The following is a 26808-nucleotide window of genomic DNA, read 5'->3' on the forward strand; positions in this document are numbered from 1 at the left end:
GGGTGACCAAGGATGAAATGGATGGATGGGGTAAAAGGGGCATTGGGAAAGAAGGGAATGTCTGTTAAGAAAGGAAAGTAGAAGACAGAGGATAGGGCTGAATGGAGAATGGTTGTGTATGGATGATGCTGTGATGCATGGAAGGGAGTGGGTGGGAGATGGGGGGTGAAGAAGTATGTGTGAATGATATTTTGGCATTGCCTGAAGGGATTTCTCCCCATCTCTTTTTCTGCATGAGGGGATGAAGAGGGGGTCACTATTAAATGAAGAAGCTCTGCTGTGGATGTGCTGTGTCTTGCTGCATTGCTTCTGACCCAGGGCAATGGGTGAAATGCAGGAGGAGCCAAGAAAAGAGGGAGGGAGATGTGGTGAATGGGAGTGGAGCATAGGGGGATGGAATGGTTGGGAGTGGATATATGCCTTTTGACTTTGGCTACCTCCCTTGTAAGGGGGAAAAAGCCCTTGGTATATGTATGTATGTATATATCTTTTCCCTTCTACCAGTTAGTCCTAAATTACTTTGTCAGTACCAAAAGTTAGGACTAATTTCTAATAGTATTGAATTCCCCCATTTTATTTATTTATTTATTAATCATTATTATATTTTCTTCTTTTTTTCTTATCTTTTATTTTTGTGTATAGGGTATTGACATTGATTGGTCTTATACAATTATTTTAGGGACCTCAGTGATATCTCTACAAACCCTGATTCATGCACCATTCTTTTATGATTCAATAAAAGAATGCTGATTAATTATTGTTGATTTTAAATATCCCTCCCCTCTACTGCCCTTCATGGATCTCACCTTTATCACTTCTACAATATTCTTCAGTGTGATTTTTCCTTGGTGATAGAACTGGTGATTATAGCCAACAAAAATATTTTTGTTGAAATAATTATTTAGATTTTTGTCTTGTTCAAAATGTTCACATCCCTTGTTCTTTAACACAGCAAGAGCAAGACCAAAGGAACTCAGGATCAGTCAAACGCATCTTCATTGCATGTTAACCAAAGAAGTGCTTCTCAAATTCTGTCTGCAGAGAAAAAGAACCAAAGTACTCCATCTAATGGTCCTACTTCAAAGGAGAGTGAAAGTGCAGAAACAGAAAAGAAACAGAATAATCATAGGCAAAAGGAACAAAATACAGCAACAGGTCAAGTATCCTCAGGCAAAGATAATGAAAATGGAAAGAAATCTAGTGATGGATTAAAGGATGTTAATGGTGGTTCATCAAGAGTGGAAGAAGAAACTGGTGATAAAGTTGAAAACAAGAAGGGGCATGAAGGAGACAGAGATGATGATAAAGCTACCCTTAGGACCACACTTACTGAGGATGAGGAAGTAAGTGCAGTAAAGTTTTCCTTAAATGAGTATGAGGTTTTGTTTCTTAAACATAAATATGTGCAAGAATAAGATTTTGATATACATACATATACCAAGGGCTGTTATAGGGTGGCTAATAAAAGTATAGGAATCACTAAATAATTATATTAATCACAATGGGATAAAGCACTACAATAACAAATGCACACAGGAAGGAGGCAGAGTAACAACTGCTACACCAAGCCTTGAGTTGACACAGGAAACATACATGACTCACTTGGTTCTCCTTATAAAGGCACATGGAATTGTAATTAGATAATACAATGACAATAGTAAAATTAATATACAACAAAATCTATGATAATTATGTAATAGAAAAACACAAACACAATTCAACAACTTGCAAGTATAATACACAATAACTATACAATGCTACAATGCAGTACATAAATATATTATACATAATGGTACAATACCATCACATCACTTGACACCACCAAGCAAACAAGAAAAATGAAAGACTGAGGCAAAAGAAAATCAAAAGGATGATCTACTCCACACACCATAGTGTGCATACAAAAATGGTGGAGAAAAATGTATACATGAAATCACCCTAGACAATACAACATACACAGATATCTACATAGGAAGGAGGCAGAGTAACAATTAGGATGCCAAGCCTTGAGTTGTCATGGGAAACATACATGATTCTCTCGGTTCTCCTTGTAAAGACACACAGAATTGTAATTAACCCCTTCCATACGGTGCCGCATACGTAGGCGTCATGAGGAGCAATTGGATACGCGAGGCTGCCATATCGGCGTCTTGACTATATTTATTATAGTTGCCCCTCCGTAATGACATACTCTCTAAACTGAATGTAATCACATTTTCTATGGTTATCAAAATTCACGGGTGAAAGAGAGAATGATCGATATAAGTGGTGACTATATTTTATGATGCGAGTATTATCACGACACGTCGTACGGCTGGCATTGGCTGCTGCCCGCGAGATTTAAGGCCCGTACTGAAGAGGTTAAATAACACAATGACAATAGTAAAATTAATATACAACAAAATCTATGATAATTATGTAATGGAAAAATACAAACACAATTGAACAATTCACAAGTATAATACACAACAATAACTGTACAATGTTACAACACAGTACATAGATATACATAATGGTACAATACCATCACATTGCTTGGCCACCACCAATCAGTGACACCACCTAGCAAACGAGAAAAATGAAAGACCAAGGCAAAAGAAAATCAAAAGGATGATCTACTCCATACACCATAGTGTACATACAAAAGTGGTGGAAAAAAAAATCTATACATGAAATCACCCTAGGCAATACAACATACACAGATATCTATTCTAAATAATAACATGAATATGTATTTGTGTATATATATATATATATATATATATATATACACAGTCACTATCCGAGTTATGACGTATGCGAGTTACGACCACCCATCCTTACGACCACATGTAGCAGATGCCTATTATGAGTTTACTGTACATGTCTGGCAGCACAGCGCGTAAGATAGTTGTGGCAACCGGCATCGCGTACGGCAGTTATGGCAGAGATGGAAAAGTTGCTATAGACGTGGTTGGAAGATAATAGGCAAAGAAATGTGAGAGTGACTTTGCAAGCAGTGCAAAGTAAGGCTACAAGTTAATTTCACATGTTGAAAGAACGTGCAGGTGAAGAATACGCTTCACATGAGTTCATAGTGAGTGCTGGGTGGTTTTGTTGCTTTCGAGAGCGTTACCAGGTTCACCACGTGTTGTCGAAAGGTGAGGCTGCTAGCAGTGATACGTCTGCAGCTAAGGCATTTGTGGAAGAGTTTGATAAATTATGGATGAAGGATATTTACGTACTTACGACCACGTCTAGCTGATGCCTATTATGAATTTACTAATACGAATACACTATAATAAGTATTTTCTTTCTTTAACTTACCATATCATATTAACAACTAAGCAACTGAAAACAATACTGTATACAACTGTAGGAGAGAAGCCAAACGCAGAGTATGGGATCCAATGTATTTAACGTTTCTCCCACCAGGGCTTCTTCAGAAACATAGTGGACACACATCTGACTCCTTGTATAACCCGAGCTTGTGGGGAGAAACGAACATGAAACTGGTGTTAAAAAAAAAAAAAAAAAATAGACTGAACAACTTCACACCAGGCTTAATGACCCCCTTATGGGTCGATAGCCTTAAAAAAGTCCACTATGTTATTTCGGGAGAAGCCCTGATGGGCGCAATGTTAAATATATTGGATCCCATAGTCTGCGTTTGGCTTCTCTCCTACAGTGCTGTTGCAGTTGTTGCTGTACCTATATCTCACACTTAGAATGGATTGAAATGGATGAGAAAAATAGATCTTAAAATTCACATATATTTAGAGTACATACAACAATTGAAGAATTAAGAAAAAAATATTAAAAGGAAACTACAATTTAAAAAACAAAAATGGTAAGCAAGGTTATATTTAATATGTGTGTGTTTGTGTGTATATATATATACAGGTATAGTATATACATACAGTACCTGCATACGTATATATACTGAAATACAGTACAGTATTAAAACATTAAAAAATATATAAAAAAAATATAAAAATGAAACTAAAAAGCTTGTATTTAATAGTATTCAATAGAAAAAGTTACTTAAAAAAGCAACAGATTGATATCATGTATCCTAGAGTAGAACCCTTGTGTCGGCCATTTTGAATAGGATCCGACTTACGACCAATCCGACTTATGACTGGTTGGTCGGAACCTAGCTAGGTTGTAACTCCGATAGTGGCTGTATATATATATATACAGTCGTACCTCGGTACTCGACCGCCTCTATACTCGACCAAATCGGTGCTCGACCAAAAAATTCGAGTAGAAAATGCATCGGACCTCGAACAGATTTTCAGTACTCGACTAGCTCGAACAGCGGGTAAGCGTCAGTTCGACTCAGACCGCCAGCGGAGTAAGACGTACGCAGTTTGTTCGAGTATTTCTTCCCAGATTTAAACTTTTTCGTGTTGCTCTAGCCCTTAATAATGGGTCCAAAGAAAGACAGTGATAAGGGGAAAATTGGTTTCGGTGTTCGAACAAATCGGTGCTCGACCACCACCTCAGAATGGATTATGGTCGAGTACCGAGGTACGACTGTATATATATATATATATATATATATATATATATATATATATATATATATATATATATATATATATATATACATATACATATATATTATAAGTACTGGCACCAGTGAAAACAAAAGATAACAATTGCCAGATGTCCAGGACATTACACTTAATAGCTAAACAATAGTTACACATTATACCTAAGAAATGGACACACAAATGGTAAACATCAAAAGGAATACAACATAAAAATTACATAAGAAATGGACACAAAAATGGTAAATATTACAAATAGTATAATTCAAGACACCATGGATAACATCATAAGTGGGACAGAAGAGAAACAAAAGGACACGAAAAGAAACTGATGAAAGACAGTTACAGAAGAGATCTGAAAAGAAATAGCTTCCCACATAGAGTGATCAATGTCTGGAACAAACTGAACAGAGAAACAGTGAATGCTAGAACTATACACGATTTTAAAAACAAACTGGATATGGAAAGATACGAAAACGGGTCACTACGAGCATAGCTCTTGTCCCGTAAAATACATGAAACTAAAAGGTCCAATACCACCTAATACCGTGGGACAATGTTTATACAACCATTGGATGAAAAATAGAAAGAAGAAACAGGGTGGAGGAGTTGTAACATTATGTGAATGTTACTTGTGCTTAGGTGCCGAGGGAGTGAAGGAGACTCTGTGGTACCTAGGCGCCAAGAAACCAGTACAAAGATCTACACAGAGAAACACCTTGTCTGCCGACATGAGCGTGGGGTGGTGGTATGTGGTGGATGTTGCAAGAGGTTTAGGCGGCTGAGGTCTGAAAGACCTCATTGCTTGGCGAAGGGCAGACATGAACGCGAGCTCGGAGTACATGTCAAGGGCAGGCGTGTACTGGGAGGGTAGGTGTAGGTCGTCGCCGTAGACTAGTTCCGCTGGCGTGAGCTGGAGGTCCTCCTTAACGGTGGAACGGATGTTCAAGAGAACGATTGGAAGTGCGTCCGCCCATGACGTTGGGTGTGGTTGGGCGCGAAGGGCTTCTTTAAGTCTCCTATGGAAACGCTCCACCATGCCGTTGGACTGTGGGTGATAGGCCGTGGTCCGCTGCCTGCTGGTGCCAAGGAATAGTAGAAGATCTGTCCACGCCTTCGATTCCCACTGCGGGCCCCGGTCCGTGATGATTGTGTGAGGGGCTCCCAGACTGGCCACCCAACCATGCAGGAAATGGAACGCTGTGCACTCTGTAGTACTATCCACCATGGGAATCGCCTGCATCCATCTAGTTGCTCTGTCAACGCAGGTGAGGAGGAAGTGGTACCCCCGGGAGGGGGGGGGGAGAGGTCCCACAATGTCGATGTGCACAGTGTGAAACCTCTGGGTTGGTGTGGGTATCTGATGTAGCGGGAGCTTGGTGTGCCGATGGATCTTCGCTGTCTGGCACGGAATGCATATCCGCACCCATGAATTGAGGTCCCTCTTCATCCCTGGCCACACGGCCCGTTTCTGAATTAGGCGCTGTGTCGCGAGGATTCCGGGGTGGGCCATATCATGGAAATGGCGGAACACAGTTTGGCGGAATGCTTTCGGGATGCAAGGGCGCGCGTGCCCCGTGGAGATGTCACACCACAACGGGGTCGCCAGTCTCTCAGCCTGCTGCAGTACTAGACGGAGCGACGTGGTTCCTCGTTGCAGCTCCCGTAACTCCTCATCTTCCATTTGGGCCTGCGCGATTGCAGCATAGTCCAGCGTTGCGGGACGCGTAATTGCGTTGGCACTACGAGACAGTGCGTCTGCCGCGGCGTTATCCGCACCCGGAATATGCCTGATATCCGTGGTGAATTCAGATATATAAGCGAGGTGGCGTCTGGCTCTCGGGGTTAGCTTGTTCCCTGGTCTCTCCATAGCATACGTAAGGGGCTTGTGATCTGTAAGCACCCTACACGTCCTCGCCTCCAGGAAATGGCTGAAGTGACGCACCGCTTCATAGATGGCTAGAAGCTCTTGATCAAAAGCGCTGTAGTGACGCTTGGCGTCATTCAATCGTTTGCTGAAGAATGCCACCGGGGTAAGGACGCCCTGTACCTCCTGCTGGAGGACGGCGCCCACTGCCTCTGCCGACGCGTCTGTCGTGAGTACCGCCGTCGCTCCCGGAACTGGATATGCGAGGAGGGACAGCTGTGTAAGGCGGTGCTTAACAGCCTGGAAGGCCTGCTCTGCAGTCGCGGACCATTGCAGCGGCTTCGGCGAGTGCTTTTTCGCTCCCTTCAGAAGATCGTACAGCGGCGCGAGGAGGCCCGCAGCCCCCGGGATGAACCGGTGGTAATAGTTAATAAGCCCTAGGAATTGCCTCAACTTTCGGACGGTGGTTGGCTGTGGGAAGTCGTCGATGGCCTTCACCTTTTGGCCCATCTTGTCATAATTCGCCCCAAGATACAGACCATCTCGTACTGCACTGCCCAATCACAGCAGTGCCAGGGGGTTACCAGACTATCTATGAAGCAAATCAAACATTCATAGACTGGCTAGCAAATACAAAGTTGGAGGTGTAAGAAAGCCATACGATACTACTACTACCTTTTGCGGAAAGGGCGAAACACCCGACGCCGAAACTCTATGGCCGAGGAAGTCGACCGACTCGGTCCCGAACACGCACTTTGCAAGGTGAATCCGCAAGCCGTGATCATGGAGCCGTTGGAAAAGAAGGCGGAGGTGTTGGCAATGCTCGTGATGGGATGCTGACACGACGAGGATGTCGTTGATGTATACCACGACGAAGTCTAATCCCTGCACCACCTGGTCCATGAAACGCTGGAAGGTTTGTGCGGCGTTCCGGAGGCCGAAGTTCATGACCGGAAATTCAAACAAGCCGAATGGGGTGGTGACAGCCGTCTTGGGGATGTCCTCCTCTGCCACGGGGATTTGATGGAACGCGCACATCAAGTCGATCTTCGAGAACACAGTCTTCCCGTGCAGCCTCTATTGGAAGTCCATCACATGAGGTATCGGGTAACGGTCCAGTTGCGTCATCGCGTTCAGAGCCCTGTAGTCACCACATGCACGCCACTCTCCATCCTTGGCTTTCGGCACTAAGTGCAGGGGCGATGCCCAACTGCTGGCCGAAGGTCGCGCAATACCATCCTGAAGCAAAAGTTCGAATTCTTGCTTCGCTGCTTGTAAAAGTTCCGGCGGGAGGCGCCGTGGGCGGGCGAAGCAAGGTGGGCCGTGCGTGAGAATGGTATGCTGAACGGTGTGTCTCTGTTTCCGTGGGTGGGGTTGACCGGACGTAATGGAGGGGAATTCTTGGACGATGTTGGTATACGGTGAATGCCCCTGAACGTGTGTAAACACCGGCGCTGGGGACGTCCAGAGAACGGTGCGGATGAAGGCGTTGGAAGGTCTGTGTATCAACCGTTGGCGCCGTGCATCCACCAGAAGGTCGTGTTCCCGCAAAAAGTCCAGACCCAAGATGGATTGTCCGACGTCCGCCACCATGAACGTCCACGGAAATGCCTGGTGCCGTATGTGGCAATTGGAGTGCCGTTGGCAGCTAAGAGGTCATACGCCGTAAGTGTATGCGTCCTGTCCTTAGCGGCGGGAGGGATGACGCTGACCACGGCCCCTGTGTCGACGAGGAAGTGACAGCCAGTAGCCGTATCCTTTACGCGCAATAGGGCGCGACTGTGTGCCCGGGACGAGCGAGGGGGGTTGTGACGTGGGCGTGAAGGACAGGCCGTCGGCATAGCCTGCGTGGAAACGGGAGGGACTAGCGCCTCCCGCTTGCTGCGTTTCCCGTCCCCCGTGACCATGGCTGTTGCTCAAACCAGGTGCATGGAGGGCTGCAGTTTCTAGCCCTGTGGCCAAACGTGGCGTGGTAGAAACAATACGAGCGTCGACGCGGAGGAGGAGGTGGGTCGCGCGCGCCCCCTGCTACGACGAGCTTCTCTAGCATGCCCTCAACACGCGCTAAGCGCGCGTTCATGGTGTCCGCCGGTGCAGGCCGAGGCGTACTGTCGCGCGCACTAGCGTCAGTAGAATCACAGGAATTGGCACTACACACACGATTAGACGCACTGTTGTCTACGTTATACACTCGAGCACTCTCATTAGAAAGGTTACTGGACACTGATCCAGGGGGCACGTCCTGAGGAGCGAGTGCGTGGAAAATCTTGTCTGCCTTTTTCGAGTAATCACTGATATCTGCAATGTCTAAAACCGTAAGGGGCGCCCTTACGTGCGGTGGCAATAATTGTTTATGGCGAAACATCACTAAGTCATCTGACATCGGGTTGCCTGCAGCATGATTGAGGTCCTTCAAACGCTCGAGGAATACTGAGGGCCTGCAGCCGTCGTAGGTGATGTTATGGAGTTCCTCCATGGCGAGTTCCTTAGTCCTCCCGCACGCTTGTTTGAGTGCCTCTTTGAGGCCGTTGTACGGGTCAGTCTTGGGGGGATCTGTGAGGAGTGTAGAAATTCGCGCCGCAATCTGCGCTGGGAGGGCCGCGACGGTTAGTCGGAACTTATACTGGTCGGTAGTCTGGGTATTGTTTGTGGGCCAACATGCGTCAATATGTGCGAGCCAGAGGTCTATGTCATAGGTAAATGGTGGAAGTTGGACGGACATTGCGTATGATGGGTGTGGTCGAAATGTGCCAGAAACAAAAAACTGACCGGGCTGGGTGTCAAGTCAAGACTCCGGGTTCACCAATGTAACTATGCGCTGTTACTGGGCTAGTGACACCGGGGAAGATTGACAGTCGGTTTAGGTTCTGGGCTTTATTGACATGACACTGGTATACACATGCGAGTGGGCCGGCCGAGCCTTAGAAGGATACTAGGGCTGGGCAGGATCCGAGTTCTTAAGTATTCGCGGATCCGAGTACTTGGCCAGGCGGATCCGCGGGATTCGGATCCGGATCCGAGTACTTCCTTCAGCACGGAGAACTGGCAGCGCGAGTCCACGGATTCGTTTGGGAGCGGGATCCGACTGACATCCTCTGTCGGATCCCAGTCGCGCGGTATTCGCCTGGCATTGGTAATCGCCACAGCTACATCTACTCGAGTCCACACCAACTAGGCGAATCCCACTCAAGAGGAACACCAAGGAATCTCTATCTGACTGCTGAATTATCTCTGACTGCTGAAGTATTTTGTCCACTATAATACGTCAGTTATGCATACAGATTTATATTTGTTACATATTTACTGCTGTACAAAAAAGTTTGCATTAGTTATATTACGGTTCAGTGATACTCTACCGAAAAAAGATTGTACACGGTGCACGTTACAAAACATATTTAGGGTGAACCTTGTGGTATAATTGAAACACTTTTAAGGACCTTTGGTTTTATTTGTTCACTGACAGCTATATAATATACAGCATACATGTATACCAGCAATGTATGCTTTTTTTGTTTCAGGAAAAATAGTACAGGAAATTGTTCCTTGGAAATAGTATTTTTTGTGTCAAATTAATAACAAATAAAGTAAAGTATATATTTTTTCATATCACAGGCAGTAATATCCACAAACGGTATTTCCTTAACAGTAATTATTTGTCTCACATTTAAAATAATATCACACAATATCACAAACAGTAATTCCTTCAATGTAGAGAGTAAAAGAAATAAATAGGATCACATGTAAGGGGAAGAAATGTGACGTCACAGCGCATCAGCCAATCAGTCTCCCAAGAATTTGAGATGCCGATGGCAATACTGAAATTGTATGCCATGTATCGCTAGCCGAAAATAATAGTTTATTTTGTATTGTAATTTCATTTGCAACATATGACTTTGTAACTAATTAATGATAATATCAAGTATGGTATAAATGTAATGATTCGTATAGATAGTGGTCATAACGAATTTTGGCTCCACAGGGAAAATAGATCCTTGAGTAATCGTTTGTACTCGTCTCAGCGGATCCGAGTACCAACATCTGGTACTCGGGTCCCTCCTGCCTTGTCGGATCCGGTGGATTCGGGTCCAGTACTCGGATCCCGCCCAGCCCTAAAGGATACTAACCGCGACCTGACATCACACACGCCTTAAGTACCTGCGGGGCGTACCTAAAGGTAGCGCCCCTCTGGCTGGCACAGGGTTGCCGGGCATAGCCTGGAATTGTGTTTTTATGTGGATACAAATGCCTGCAGAACAGGCGTACTAATGACTTAACCTACACATTTGTACTACAAGGCTGAAGGCCAACTGTTTGCACACCACCTATATGTTCTTTGTCCCTCTCATTTCTGCAGGGACGATATTATAAGTCATAATACCGCGTAGAAACACATGTGAGTTGGCTACAGAGTCATGTTTTTGACTAAAAAAGGCTTAAATGTGACAAAGATAACAGAAGGAATAAACAATGTGGAATTGAATATAATAAAAGTTGAAAACAGTGACATGAAAAGTAGACAGTTTGTAGTAATATATGTGCCCCAAAAAACTTATTCTTAGACAGAGAGTGATCATAGTCCAAAATGCTGGAAGACACAAAGCATGCATTAATTGAATTACTGAAAGGAGGAGACATAGTAATTATGGCCGACTTTAACTCTAAAGAAATATGTTGGAAAGAGATGACAGTGAAATGTGGAGAAGACCTTTGGGGGAAACCTACTACTGGATATGACCATTGAATACACAATGATTCATTGGGTAAAAGAAAATACCAGATATAGAAACAATGAAGAACCATCAAGACTAGATTTAATATTTACGTCAGAGCCAGAAATTGTGGATATAATGGAATAACGAATCTGGAAGTGACCACATACTATAGAATTTGAACTAAAAGAACAAATTAGTTTGGGAAGAAATGAGAAACACAAAAAAAGGTAGACTAAAATACAAGAAAATGGATTTTGAGAAACTCAGAAAATTCTTTCAAAATGTAAATTGGGAAAACTTCTTAAATGAAGAAACAAAGATGGAAGAGAAATGGAACATATTAAAAGAAATTTATAAAGAGGGAATAGACAAATATGTACCAAAGCAGAAGCAAGAAAGGGTGTACATTAAGTGCTGGTACAACAAAAAATGTAGTGAGGCTAAAGATAGAAGAGACAAAGCTTTGAAAATATTAAGAAAAAAAAAATATATATATATATATATATAAGCAAGAAAGGGTGTACATTAAGTGCTGGTACAACAAAAGATGTAGTAAGGCTAAAGATAGAAGAGACAAAGCTTTGAAAATATAAAATATATATATATATATATATATATATATATATATCAAACTATGAAATGAATATATAAATATACATTTGGAAGAAAAGAGAAACTATGAAAAAGACATAATAGACAAATGCAAAGACCAACCTAAAGTATTCTACAGATATGTGAATGGTAAACTAAAAGATAAACAAGAAATAATAAAATTGCGTCAAGGGAATGACGAATGTATAGGTGTAGAAATGGCTGATATTATGAACAAACATTTTAAATCTGTATTCACAATTGTAAGTACACAAAATTGGGAGGAAGGACAGAGAGAAAGACACAGAAGTAAATAATGGACCAAATAAAAAACCTTGACATTAGAAAATCCCATGGTCCAGATGGAATTGCAAATTGGATATTAAAAGAATATATAGATGAACTAACAGACAAAATATGTAAGATAAATTATTACTCACCCAGAGAAGGAAAGGTACCACAAGATTGGAAAAATGAAAATATTGTACTAATATATAAAAGGGGGGGGAAATGAAAACTGAAACTGTAGACCAGTCTCCCTTACAAGCACAATAGCAAAAATATGTGAAAAAGTGATCAAAAGTAGATGGATTAAACATCTGGAAGAAAATAATATACTGAATCCAAAACAATTTGGCTTTAGACACAGAAGATCATGTGCCACTAACTTGATTTGCTTTTACTCGAGGCTAATAGAAATAATGCAAGAAAGGGATGGATGGGCTGATTGTGCTTTCCTAGATTTACAAAAACCATTTGATAAAGTACCACTTAAAAAGCTACTATGGAAACTCAAAATAGTAGGTGTACAAGGAAAGTTATTGAAATGGATGGAAGATTTTTTGAACGGGAGAAAAATGAGGATGGTACTTAAACAAAAACTCAATCTGGGAAGAAATAAGCGGAGTCCCACAAGGTTCTGTGTTAGTTCTGATAATGTTTACCATATATATAAATGACATGGATGAAGGTGTGGAATGTTATGTGAACTTCGCAGATAATGCAAAACTACTTAAGAAAGTAAGTACAAAGGAAGACTGAATCACTACAGAAAGACCTAGATAAAGTTTGGGAATGGAGTCAAAAGTGGGAAGTAAACTTCAACATCAAGAAATGTAGTATAATGGAATTTGGAAAAATTGAATATCAGGGCAATATAAAATTGGTAGAAAGGAATTAAAAAAAAAAAAAAAATTAGCTCTGAAAAGGACCCAGGAGTAATTATCAGCAAAAATAATTTCCTCGTTGTGAAGAGGAAGGAGGGTCAGTGATTGAGCTCTGACTTAGAGCTTTATTGCTGGATTCAGGGAAAACACCTTATTGTTGTCTTTTGAGATGTAGTGTTGTGCTCTCAGTGACTGGTAAGGTGTCTAATCCAATACTTAAATAAGTATAGTTTTAGCACAAAATGAAGGAAAATAAAGATGAAAAAAGAATCAACAAACCAATAAAGAGAGGATTAGACATGAGTAGAGTGGAGTCACCACTGGGACTAATCCCTAAGAAAACGTGGGTAAATGTCACTCCAAAGACATCACAGAGGTATGACAATAGAGTATTTTTGGGGGGATTTCAGAGGGAAAGGGGAACATTAGAAATAATTATGGACACAGAAAGAGATATTGGGATTAGCAGGACACTAAGAAACTGAGAAATCAACGACTTAGTTGATGAATTAATTGATGTAAAATTAGACCATAGAGCTTTGCAATTAGAGATGTCAAACTTACGCAGTACCAATGATGAAATAATCAGAGAATTAAACAATATAAAAAGTGAACTAAGTATGATTAAAAGAGAAAATGAAAGAAAGGAAAATGAAGATAGAAACAAAAATGAAGAACTAAAAAAAAGAGGTCAAAGAACAATTACAAGCAGTGACCAAAAAGATGGGAGAATCAATCAAAGAGACAGATCTTATTGAAAAAAAAAAAAAAAAAAAAAAAAAAAAAATCTGTGGAAACAGGAATGCGAAAATAAAAAAAATCGCCTTCAAAGAAATAGTGCAACAGCAGGTAAAGAATGCAAAGGAAACAGTAATTAAGGTAATCAAAGAAAAGGAAAACTGGGTGAGAGACACAGTGGATAAAAAGAAGTGGATTGTGGTTTACGACATCCAAGAAAAATATAATGTACACAAATACCTAAAAAAAAAAAAGAAATTGCAAAGGAAATACTGAAAATTGTTCAGGACAAGGGTCCAGAGTTGGAAGAATAAAGTCGACGACATGCATAAGATGGGCACATACTCTAAAGAAAAAAATATAGGCCAATGAAAGTTAAACTAACGACTCAAATGATAGCTGAAGAGATAATATCAAAAGTGTCAAAACTAGCAGTGAAAATTACAAAACATGTGTATAAAAAAGGAAATAAAAGATGAAGAAATAGAGAAAGGTAGGGCACTAATAAATGAGGCTAAAAAAAAAAAAGGAAGAACGGAGACTTTTGAGTGCTGGATCTGAGACTAAAAATATAGTACATCAGAAAAATGGAAACAAACGAAAAAAGAGAAGAAAAGAAACGAATTAAAAGTGGCATACACAAACATGGATGGTATGATTTTTGGATTAAATGAACTAAACAACTGTTTGTTAATAGAGAAACCAGACATAATGGGAATTGTGGAGACAAAATTGAAAGGTCCTATACAATCTAGTATGGTGGGACAAGGATTCTCTGCCTTATAAATGTTTGATGTGTAACAAATCCGAGCACCATGGAGCCATGTGTCCTATGGTTAACAAGTTGCCTCCTTCTGAAGGGAAAATGTTTAATTTCCATGGTTTGTTTGATTCAATTGTTCCTTTAGTTTCCCTTCCAGTTAGTAGAGGCAAGAGAACTGACCAATGTCTTTTCCTATTAGACACTGGAGCCCAGTTTTCCATTATTGATAAGGAATTGGTGGAAGACAGGGTAGGACCTTGTTTAAGTCCTGCTATGGACAAGTTGGTTTCTTCATTTGGTTTACCTCTAATGAATAAAAGAGGTTTTAATTACACTGAATCTCAAAATCCCCTCCGGGATTAAACTAGTTTGCTTTTCACAGTAGAGGGATTCAACTTGTCCACACAAATTCCTTCCTTATCCTCTACCTAGTTGTATTTACCTAGTTGTATTATACGGGAAGGGAGCTATGCTCGTGGTGACCTGTCTTTGTATCTCTCAGCATCAAGTTTTTTCTTAAAATCTTGTATAGTGTTTGCACACACTGTTTCGTTGTCTAATTTATTCCATGTATCTATCACTCTGTGTGGGAAGCTGTTTCTTTTTAAATTTCTTCTGTAACTATCTTTTTTTAGTTTCTTTTTGTGTCCTCTCATTTTACTGTTGTCCCATATTAACAAGTCGTCCCTATCTATAACTTCCATTCCTTTCATTATTCTGTAGAGATGCAGCAGGTCACCTTTTTCTCTTCTTTGTTCCAAAGTTGGTAGTTCTAATTTGGACAGTCTTTGCTCATATGTTAGTTTGGAAAGAGTTGGTGCTAGTTTGGTTGTTGCTCTTTGTAACCTTTCTAGTTTTTTAATGTTCTTTTTGGTACTGGGTGTCCAGAGTGCTGCTGCGTACTCGGGTTTTGGTCTTATTAGTGTAGTTTGGATTTTCTTTATCATTTCTTCGTCCAAATAGGCAAACGCCACTTTGATTGATCTCAATAAATTGTAGGTTTCTCCAAATACTTTGTTAATATGCTTATCTGGTGTCATGTCCTTTCCAATCATCACTCCAAGATCTTTCTCTGAGTTTACTTTTTTCACCTTTTCTTCACCAATTTTGTAATCTTTTGATATTCTGTTTTTACTCTTTCCAAACTCCGTTATACTACATTTCTTTATATTGAATTTTATTTCCCACTTTTGGGTCTAATTCCAGATCTTGTCCAAATCTTGTTGCAATGAGTTGCAGTCTTCCTCCGTTTTTACCTTCTTTAATAGTTTTGCATCATCTACAAAGAAATTCATATAACACTCTACACCTTCATCCATGTCATTAATGTACAGTGGCCGCGAAAAGTTTGGGCGCGTAATTAACGAGACACAAATGTAAACACTTGTGACATTTAAATAATCATTTAAAGACCTATAAATGGCTTATTACATACCTTATTTACCAAGCGATTTTCCTTTAAGCTTTATGACCTTCTCCAAACGTGCCAGGATGCATCTTGCCAGGTTTTGTACGTGTTGAGGAATAATATTATCCCAAATATCCTGTATTTCTGTTTTTAGCTTAGCTACAGTGGAGACGTCACGATCTTGAAGCTGTTTTTTAATTATATGCCATACGTGCTCAATGGGATTTAGGTCTGGAGAATTTCCAGGCCATTTTTTTACGTAATCAACACCACAGTCTTCTAACCATTGGGTAACAGACCGAGCTGTGTGAGCAGGAGCTCCGTCCTGCATAAACCAACTAGCATTGCACTTTTCAAAACTTTCAGGCAGGTTATCACACAATAACTCAAAATAAGTGTGCTGATTTACACTCATTTTGTGCAAGAAACACTAAATTGCCAACTCCACCAAATGCAAAGCATCCCCACACCATAACACTTGCAGCATGTTTCACCACTTTAGCTGTATAGCGAGGGTCATTAGGGTCAGACCCCCTGGGGCGCCTCACATGCTTCGACCTGCAGCCCGACGACACCACAAACGTAGACTCATCACTCCACAATACTCGTTCCCAGTCTTCTAAGGACCAGTCCTTATATTTCTTGCAAAATGCTATGCGATCACGTATGTTCTTTGCACTTAGGAGGGGAAGAACTTTAGCACAGCAACTACGGTATTGTAAATCTTTGGCTAAATGATCAGAAATACATCTTACAGACACATCATGCAGCAGTGCAGGGTTATTTTCTTTCAGTTTTCGAGCTGTGAGCGTTGGATCTTTATCTAACTGCCTCCTAATAACTGTAGAAGTACGATTTGATATCTTCCTTGGCCGACCAGAGCGATGCTTTGGAGTAGGAATGATGTCACTTCCTCCGTCTCGAAATTTCTTGGTCCACTTTTGCACTTGACGCACTCCAATTCCCACACGAGTAGCAATATCTTTACACTTATAACCCTCCTTATAGAGGGTTATGATTGTAACAACTGTGTCTCTTTCCAGCTCTTTACCACTTCCCATTACGGAGATATCAAGGCACAAAAACAGAGACCACCGCAAAAAAAGACTACTCCCTGTGAGAGATGTTTAGAAACTGACTCCACGTGACATCGAGTGCGCCTAAACAGAGTTGCCAAGTAGTGCGTATTGTCTCGGCTAAATACGGGTACAAATGCTAGCATTGAAAAATAGCGAAAAGTTTGGGCGGAAAGTTGTATTTTTCGCATGTTTTGAGTTTAACGGAAAGTTTGGGCACCTATAATTTTGCGCCCAAACTTTTCGCGGCCACTGTATATGGCAAACATGATCGGGGCCAGTACTGATCCCTGTGAGACACCGCTTTTCATTTCTTCCCAGTTTGAGAATTTTTCTCTAATTACAACTCTCATTTTCCTCCCAATAAGGAAGTCTTTCATCCATTTTAATAATTTTCCTCTGATACCACCTTTTGACTCTATCTTCTTTATAAGTTTCTTATGTGGTACCTTGTTGAATGCCTTTTGTAGGTCGAGAAAGGCACAGTCTACCCACCCATCTCTTTCTTGTATCATGTCTATTAATCTTGAGTAGAAGCAGATCAAATTTGATCTCCCTTGTCTGAATCCAAACTGATTTGGATTTAGTATAGTTTTTTCTTCCAGGTGCTTTACCCATCAATTTTTGACAATTCTTTCACAAATTTTTGCTATTGTGCTTGTCAGTGATACCAGTCTGTAATTAGATGGGTCTTCTTTATTAACTCCCTTATAGATTGGTACAATCTTTGCCTTCTTCCAATCCAGTGGCACTTTTCCTTCTTTAAGTGATACTTTAATTATATTGTATATTTTGTCAGTTAATTCTTCCATACATTCTTTCAGTATCCAGTTTGCAGTTCCATCTGGGCCATGTGATTTTCTAACATCAAGAAGAGAGGAAGAGAGAAGGAGTTTGAATGTGTTTGAGATGAGGTGTCTGAGAAGTATGATGGGGGTTACTAGGCTAGATAGGGTGAGAAATGAGGAGGTGAGGAGGATAACGGGGGTGAAAAGGGAGTTGGGAGATAGGGTTGATGAAAGAGTATTAGGATGGTTTGGACACATGGAAAGAATGAGTGAAGAAAGACTAGTAAAAGAGGTATGGAAGGCAGATGTGGAGGGAGCGAACATGAGGGGACGTCCTAGGATGAGGTGGATGGATGGGGTGAAGGGGGCTTTGGGGAAGAGGGTAATGTCTGTTGAGGAAGGACAGGAGAGGACAGAAGACAGGGGTGAATGGAGAATGGTTGTATATGGATGATGTTGTGATGCATGAGGTGGAATGGGCAGTGGGATGGGGGGGTGAGGTAGTATGTGTGAGCAAAATTTGACACAGTCCGAAGGGGTTTCTCCCCGTCTTCTCCTTTTATGCATGGGGGGACAGAGAGGGGGGGTCGCCGATTTAATGAAGCAGCCTTGCTGTGGATGTGCTGTGTCTTGCAACACTGCTTCTGACCCAGGGCAGTGGACAAGGTGCAGGGATGACCCGTCATCTGGGAGGTGCTAAGATAAGAGGGAGGGTGGAGTGGTGTGGAGTGTATTCAGGGATGGAATGGGTGGGAATGATTTTATGCCTTTTCCTTTTTGGCTACCCCCCTGTGTAAGGGGGAAAAAGCCTTGGTATATGTATGTATGTATTTCCTTTTATGTTACGATTATTTCTTCTCTTGATTTCTTCACAGTCAGGTGAACCTTCTAATGTGAACACTGATTTGAAGTGGTTGTTCATAATTTCTGCCATTTCTAGTTCCTCTATATATTCATTTTTGCCCAGGCGCAGTTTTTCTATTTCTTGTTTGATTTTTAGTTTTCCATTTACATACATATACCAAGGCTTTTTCCCCCTTACAAGGGAGGTAGCCAAAAAGGAAAAGGCATAAAATCATTCCCACCCATTCCATCCCTGAATACACTCCACACCCCTTCACTCTCCCTCTCATCTTAGAACCTCCTGGATGACAGGTCATCCCTGCACCTTGTCCACAGCCCTGGGTCAGAAGCAGTGTCACAAGACACAGCACATCCACAGCAAGGCCACTTCATTAAATCGGCGACCACCCCTCTCTGTCCCCCCATGCATAAAGGAGAAGACGGGGAGAAATCCCTTCGGGCTGCGTCAAAATTTTCTCACACGTACAACCTCACCCCCCATCCCCCCACCCATTCCACCTCATGCATCCCAACATCATCCATATACAACCATTCTCCATTCACCCCTGTCTTCTGTCCCCTCCCGTCCTTCCTCAACAGACACTCCTCTCTTCCCCAAAGCCCCCTTCACCCCATCCATCCACCTCATCCTAGGACGTCCCCTCATGTGCACTCCCTCCACATCTGCCTTCCACACCTCTTTTACTAGTCTTTCTTCACTCATTCTTTCCATGTGTCCAAACCATCCTAATACTCTTTCATCAACCCTATCTCCCAACCCCCTTTCCACCCCTGTTCTCCTCCTCACCTCCTCATTTCTCACTCTATCTAGCCTAGTAACCCCCATCATACTTCTCAGACACCTCATCTCAAACACATTCAAACTCCTCCTCTCTTCTTCTCTTATGTTCCATGTTTCTGCCCCATACAGTGCTGCTGGCACAATCACTCCTTCATATAGTCTCCTCTTAGCATCCATTCCCAAATGTCTATTCCTCATTACACTCTTTAATCCACCAAGACATTTACTCGCTTCTCTCAATCTACATTCTACCTCCACCTTCACTCCACCTTTTCCTGCCACATTTGCACCCAAGTATCTAAAACTATCCACTTCCTCCAGTTGCTCTCCCTTAATGCTCACTTCCAGACTACTGCCACTTTCACCCCTTGTACATCTCATCAACTTACTTTTACCCACATTTATCTTCAGCTTTCTTCTATCACACACTCTTCCAAACTCTGTCACCAACTTCCTCAATCCCTCCTCCGATCCTGCCACAAGCGCAGTGTCGTCCGCAAGCAACAGCTGGCTCACCTCCCACTTTTCTCCATTTTCTTTAACCATCTCCAATCCCTGACCCACTACCCTTGCATTTACCTCTCGCACTACCCCATCCATGTATAAGTTGAACAGCCAGGGCGACATAACGCATCCTTGACGAAGTCCCACCTTTACCTCGAACCACTCACTCTCTCTATTTCTAATCCTGATACAAGCTCTACTACTCTCATAAAAATTCTTGACAGCTCCTAGAAGCTTTCCTCCTATCCCGTATATCCGCAAAACCTCCCACAGTGCCTTTCTGTCTACCCTGTCCTAAGCCTTTTCCAGATCCATAAAGGCCCAAAAAACATCCTTGCCCTTTCCTATAGCTTTCTCACATATCTGTCTTACCACAAAAATCTGATCTATACAACCTCTACCCGTCCCTTGCATTTATCTATTATCCTTTTTTCGTAGTTTCTCTTTTCATCTCTGCGTACTTTTACATATTCATTTCTCAGTTCGATGTATGTCTGCCATTTGCTTGATTTCTTGTCTCTCTTCCATTTTTTCCAAGCTTTGTCTCTTTTGTCCTTAGCTTCACTACAACTTTTGTTGTACCAGCTTTTTATGCATGTTCTTTCTATTTTTTGTTGTGGTACATATTTATTGACTCCTTCATTATAGATATCTTTTAGTATGTTCCATTTTTCTTCTATCCCTGTTTCTTTGTTTAGGAATTTATCCCAATTTGCATTGCGGAAGAATGTTTTAAATTTCTCAGTTTGTTTTGTTATACAGTCTTCCTATTCAATGTTTATCATTTTTGCTTTGATCCATTTTTTCTTTCAATTCTAGTTCTAGTAGTACATGGTCACTCTTTCCTATCGGGGTTTTGTAATAAATGTTTTCAACAATCTCAGGCTTTGTCGTAAGTATCAAGTCCAATGTTGAGGGTTCTTCATTACCTCTATATCTAGTATTTTCTCTAATCCACTGGGTCATTGTGTACTCAATGGTCAAGTCAAGAAGGACATTACCCCAGAGTTCCTCCCCCCCCCCTTCACTGTCATCTCTTCCCAGCATATTTCCTTTGAATTAAAGTCACCCATAATTACTGTATTTCCTGTCTTTCAGTATTTCAGTTAATTTGTATTTTGTATCTTCTAATGATTTGGAATGATCACTTTCTGACCAGGCTTGTGTTTTGGGGGGCACGTACACTACTACAAATTTTCTACTCTTCATATGTTTACTTTCTACTTGTATCATAATTGATTCTACATTATTTTTTCCTTAAGTTATTTTTTTCGCATTCAAATCTTTCTTGGTCAAAATTAGAACTCTTCCACCCTGTTTGTCACTTCTTTTCTTTGTCCCAAATACAAATTTTTTCTTTCCCCTAGTTTCCCCAAGGTGAAGGGAGATCAACTGAAGCTTTTGGGGATCATTGGAAATGAAATTCTGCAAAACTTTCAGCAGTTTTCTATTGAGAGAGCCCCCTTATATGGTAGCTCATCTTGCAAGGTTAACTTGCTAATGGTTTCATTCCATACGGGACTGGGGCTCAATATATCCCTCCTAGTGAGAAACCTTTCTATATAAGAAGGATGATAAAGGGGGTTTCTGAAATATCCTCTACAGAAGGACAAAATTCTGATGGTTTTAGATTTAAAGGCAAGCCTTTAAGGATAAATCCAGAATCTGACCTTGGAGTCGATTCTTTTAATTGTATTGAGGAATACAATAGTGATTCTCTTATTTTCTGCAGTTCTTTGAAGGCCAATGGAATTTCTCTAAAGAACCCTGAGAAAGGGACTTCCTGTACTCAGTCTAAAAAGACTGTTAAATTCTTTCCATCCCAAAAAGTTAGGCAAGGAAAGGTTACTTGTCAATTTCTGCTTGGAACCAGTAAGTTTACAATTTGATCCTCAGCAGGAAGCTTTTGTTAACTCTAATGTAGAGTATGGTCTTGATAGTTTTTATTCTTTAGAATCTATAGGCATTAAAGAAGAACAAACCCCTGATATTAACCCCTTCAATACGGGCCAAAATCTCGCGGGCAGCATTAGCTGCCAGATGTTTGGCCTCTTACACAGACGTGCGATGTTGCGTCATAATACTCGCATTATAAAAAATAAAGTTACCGCTGTATTGCTCATTCTCTTTCACCCGTGAATTTTGATAACCATAGAAAATATGACGAAGCCAATTTATAGAGTATGGGGGTCACGCAGGTACAACTACAATATATATAATCAAGACGCCGACATCGGCATCCTCACGTACCCACTTACTCCTCGTGACGCCTACGTAGGCATCATCGTATCGAAGGGGTTAATGCTTTGGAGGTTGATGAATAAACAGTCCATTTCCATCGAGGATGGTCACTATTATGTAAAGATCCCATAGAAAAGGGATTTGGTGGACCTTGTTCCCTCAAATCTAAAGATAGCCTTGGCAGTGGCACAAAGGGTCTATGACAAGCTTGAGCAAAAAGGCCTTAGGGAGGAGTATGAGGCTGTTTGATCAGCAAGAGCCCTTGGGCATTATTGAACCTGTTACTTAATGAGTCCCTGGCCAAATTTTCATACCCCATAGATATGTTCTCAAGAATGATGATCTTGCCACCTCTAAAATAAGACCTGTTTTCAATTGCTCACTCAAAATAGGAGAGGCCCCTTCTTTAAATGAGGCTGCATTCCCAGGAGTTGATTTGATGAACAATCTCCTCTCTCTTGTTGTACTTAGAACCAACAATTTTGTAATTTTAGCAGATATTATGAAAGCCTTCTTGCAGATCCGTTTGAAGGATGAGGGTGATCGTAATAGGTTCTGTTTCTTTAGGAGGATTAACAACCAATATATTCCTTACAGGTATAATACTATTATTTTTGGTTTCATCTGCTCTCCCTTTATACTGAACTTCATCATCCAACATCATCTTTCCATGCAGGCTGACTCTCAAACTGCCTCCTTAATTAAGGATAAATTCTATGTAGACAATCTGATCTACACCTCCAATGAATTTCGTTCGCTCCCTACTATGGTCGAGAGGATTAATAAGATCATGCTTAATGGAGGTTTACCTTTCAGGGAGTGGACATGCAACTTTACTTCTGTTCTCTCTGTTCTTAAACAAGAAGTCATTTGTAATAAGGAAGAGGTAAAGGTGTTGGGATATATTTATGATAAGAATTATGATACCTTGAGAATCAAGGATGTTTTCCTTAACAAAGATGCCTCAACCAAAAGACAAATTTTGTCTTCTTTGGCTTCTATATTTGATCCAATAGTTCTTTTTTCTCCTGTGTTATTACAAGGAAAAATTCTTATTAGAGAGATGTGCCAAAAAAATGGTAGATTGGAATTTGAAATTGGATAGTGAGTTGCTTACAAGATGGAAGAAGTTATGTGAAAACTTTTGGGAGGATGACTTATCCTTTAAAAGGAAAACCTGTTCAGAATCTCCCCTTAAGTTATTTTTGTTTTTGCTGATGCTTCTAAGGAAGCTTATGGGTGTGCCATTTATGTAGGGCAAGAAAGAAGAGAGATAAAAGAGTCTAATGGCTCTCTTCTATTTGCCAAGGTCAAGGTGGCTCCTATTAAACAAAGAACATTGCCTTCTCTGGAGCTTATGGCAGCTTTACTATCTTTAAAATGTCTCAAAACTATTTTTGAGGAAGGACTGGTGTCTGCTCCACTGGTTGATTCTGTTGTACTCCATGTTAATAGTCAAATTGCTCTTTCTTAGATTCTAACCAACAAGGCTCCTAAGAAGAACATATTTGTTAACAATAGATTGAAGGAAATTTCCAATCTTTTGGAAAATTTCAAAGCCAAATATACTCCTATATCCTTTACCTATGTTCCTTCGGAACATAATATGGCTGATTTTGTAACCAAACTTTGCAGTGCTAAGCTGTTTAAGGAAAGATTCATTTGCTGGGTTTATGTAGGTACGGGCACAAAATTTTCAAAAAAAAAAATTACCCCTTAATTTATTGTTGCATATGAAAGACAACTTTATTAGAAACAAAATGCTTTTTAAATTTTTGAAATAGCTTGAAAAATAAAGGAGATAAGATTTTTTAAATTATTTTTATAGCCCACATTTTTGGCTTGACTTTACCATAACAAAATGTTAGAATTAAGGGTGGTAATTTGTAAAGATTCCGGTAAAGAAATATACATTAACTCTAAACCACTGGTCCAATTTTATTGAAATTTGGTAAACTTGGGTTTTAAGGATCAACAAATCACATGAGCATGTCAAAAACAATGTGAGACATCTCCATCATACCATATTTGCCTTTTCATGGCAACCATGAAGTTGTCAATTTTCAGATTATCATCAATAAAATCCAAACCACTGGCCCAATTGACATGCAACTTAGCATGTAGAGGTTTTATGGGCCAATATATCACCTGAGCATGTCAACAGCATTGCGGGACCTTCTTCTTATACCATTCTTACTAACACCTATCATGTTGCCATGGCAACTGTTGTCAATTAAGAAATAACCAATAAAATCCAAACCGCTGGCCCAATTGACATGCAACTTGGCATGTGAAGGTTTTATGGGTCAACAAATCACCTTGCAGGGCCTTCTTCTTATACCATTCCTACTAACACTTATCATGTTGCCATGGCAACTGTTGTCAATTTAGAAATAATCTATAAAATCCAAACCGCTGGCCCAATTGACATGCAACTTGGCATGTGAAGGTTTTATGGGTTAACAAATCACCTGAGCATGTCATTAACATTGCAGGACCTACTACTTATACCATTCTTACTAACACCTATCATGTTGCCATGATAACTGTTGTCAATTTAGAAATAATCAATAAAATCCAAACCGCTGGCCCAATTGACATGCAACTTGGCATGTGAAGGTTTTATGGGTCAATAAATCACCTGAGCATGTCATTAATATTGCAGGACCTTCTTCTTGTACCATTCTTACTAACACCTATCATGTTGCCATGGCAACTGTTGTCAATTTAGAAATAATAAAATCCAAACCGCTGGCCCAATTGACATGCAACTTGGTATGTGAAGATTTTATGGGTCAATAAATCACCTGAGCATGTCATTAACATTACAGGACCTTCTTCTTATACCATTCTTACTAACACCTATCATGTTGCCATGGCAACTGTTGTCAATTTAGAAATAATCTATAAAATTCAAATTGCTGGCCCAATTGACATGCAACTTGGCATGTGAAGGTTTTATCATAAAACCCGATTCTTCAAAAGCAAACAAATATTCACCGATTCAAACACAAATTTGGTTATCAACCTCGGCAAATTAGTTTTCTGAGTAAAAATATTAAGGTAAGGCATCAATAAAATATTATTTTGATGTAAGAAAATTGTTTTTTAATTTATTTTCTCCCGGTTATGAGCAGCTTAAGATCGTTGTGTATTATACACTTGGTGATTTGTTGATCCAAAAACCATCACAAGCCCAGTTACATGTCAATTGGGCCAGTGGTTTGGATTTTATTGATTAATTCTAAATTGACAACAGTTGCCATGGCAAGATGATAGGTGTTAGTAAGGATGGTATAAGAAGAAGGTCCTGCAAAGTTAATGACTTGCTCAGGTCCTGCAATGTTAATGACTTGAGCATTAATATTGCAGGACCTTCTTCTTATACCATTCTTACTAACACCTATCATGTTGTCATGGCAACTGTTGTCAATTTAGAAATAATCAATAAAATTCAAACCACTGGCCCAATTGACATGCAACTTGGTTGATTGATTGATTTGTGGAATTTTTGTCTTGAACGTCAAACAGCGGAGCCGGTAGGCCATTCGGCGCACGTGCAACTTGGCATGTGAAGATTTTTGGGGAAAAAAATCACCAAGTGTATATTACTCAATGATACTGAGCTGCTCATATACGAGAGAAAATAGGTTAAAAAACAACATTCTTACATATAAATATGATGTTATTGATGTCTTACCTTAATATTTTTACTCGAAAAACTAATTTGCCACGGTTGATAACCAAATTTGTGTTTGAATCGGTGAATATTTATTTGCTTTTGAAGAATCGGGCATACACTTGCACAATAACAGGATAATTTGAATATCCTGCGCATACGCTGAACGCTCAAAGCATTCAAACTAAGCCAAACAAAATCCAATGGGTCGCAAAATTATGGCGACGTAAACAGTACCAGCGCGATCGTAGTGCCGCGCTTGTTTTCGCGCGTACCTAGTTTATGGGCTGGAATGGTTGTTGTTGCCACCTCATGCTTGGCCGAAGGGTCACTTGGGATGTATTCCTTCTTGCATCAAGGGAGACATTGTCAATGCGGCTGTTGTGCAAGTTGGAACTCCTCCTCTAGTTGGCATCTTAAAGTTTTCTTCTAACAGCAAACTTTTACATCACACTTCCTTGATCTTTAAAGCTGTGTTTTTGTTTAAGAAGTCTAATACTGACCCTGTTAAGGCCACTTCTAATTATTTGATAGGTATAATGCAAAAGGATGCCTTCCCCTCTGAATTGGCTTATTTAGAGAACCCCAATACTAATGACATACCTCCTTTAGTAAGTCAAATGAACTTGTTCTTGGACAAGAATGGTTTAATAAGATCTAAGGGCAGGATGGACAAGAATATTGACCTCAAATATGAGATTGTGAACCCCCTCCCCCCCCCTTTTTTTTGGGGGGGGGGTGTCCAAATCCCATCACTTGACAAGCCTTTTGATATTTTTTGCTCATTGCCAAGTAATGCACATGGGACTGCAAGCTACTCTTAATTTTCTTCGCAAGCAAGGATTCTGGATCTTTAAGGCAAGACAAGCAGTTTTAAACATTTTGAAGGATTATAGTTTGTAAGAAATATAATTCCCGTGCTGTTAAGTATCCTTCTCCTTCCTCTTTACCCGCCTCTAGAGTAAAATTAAGTGTGCCTTTTGCCCATACTGGTGTGGATTACACAGGACATTTATGTGTTAGAGACAGGAATGTAGATAAGGTCAAGCAGGAAGTATTATTGGACAACTTCTATCGTCTTCAGAATTTGAAGAG

General features: G+C 40.6%; 1 protein-coding gene across 5 annotated transcripts in view; it reads left to right on the forward strand.

The window, feature by feature from the left end:
• LOC143037946 (uncharacterized) overlaps positions 1-26808 on the forward strand; it is a 212025-nt gene that overhangs the window by 121238 nt on the left and 63979 nt on the right. For all 5 annotated transcript variants that reach the window (XM_076206675.1, XM_076206668.1, XM_076206658.1 and 2 more), the window contains one exon: positions 953-1343. In XM_076206675.1, the coding sequence (XP_076062790.1) occupies positions 953-1343 (391 nt within the window). The remainder of the gene's footprint in view (positions 1-952; positions 1344-26808) is intronic.

The sequence above is a fragment of the Oratosquilla oratoria genome, chromosome 2 (assembly GCF_046742065.1).
Source record: "Oratosquilla oratoria isolate Oo_2021 chromosome 2, ASM4674206v1, whole genome shotgun sequence".
Lineage (NCBI taxonomy): Eukaryota > Metazoa > Arthropoda > Malacostraca > Stomatopoda > Squillidae > Oratosquilla > Oratosquilla oratoria.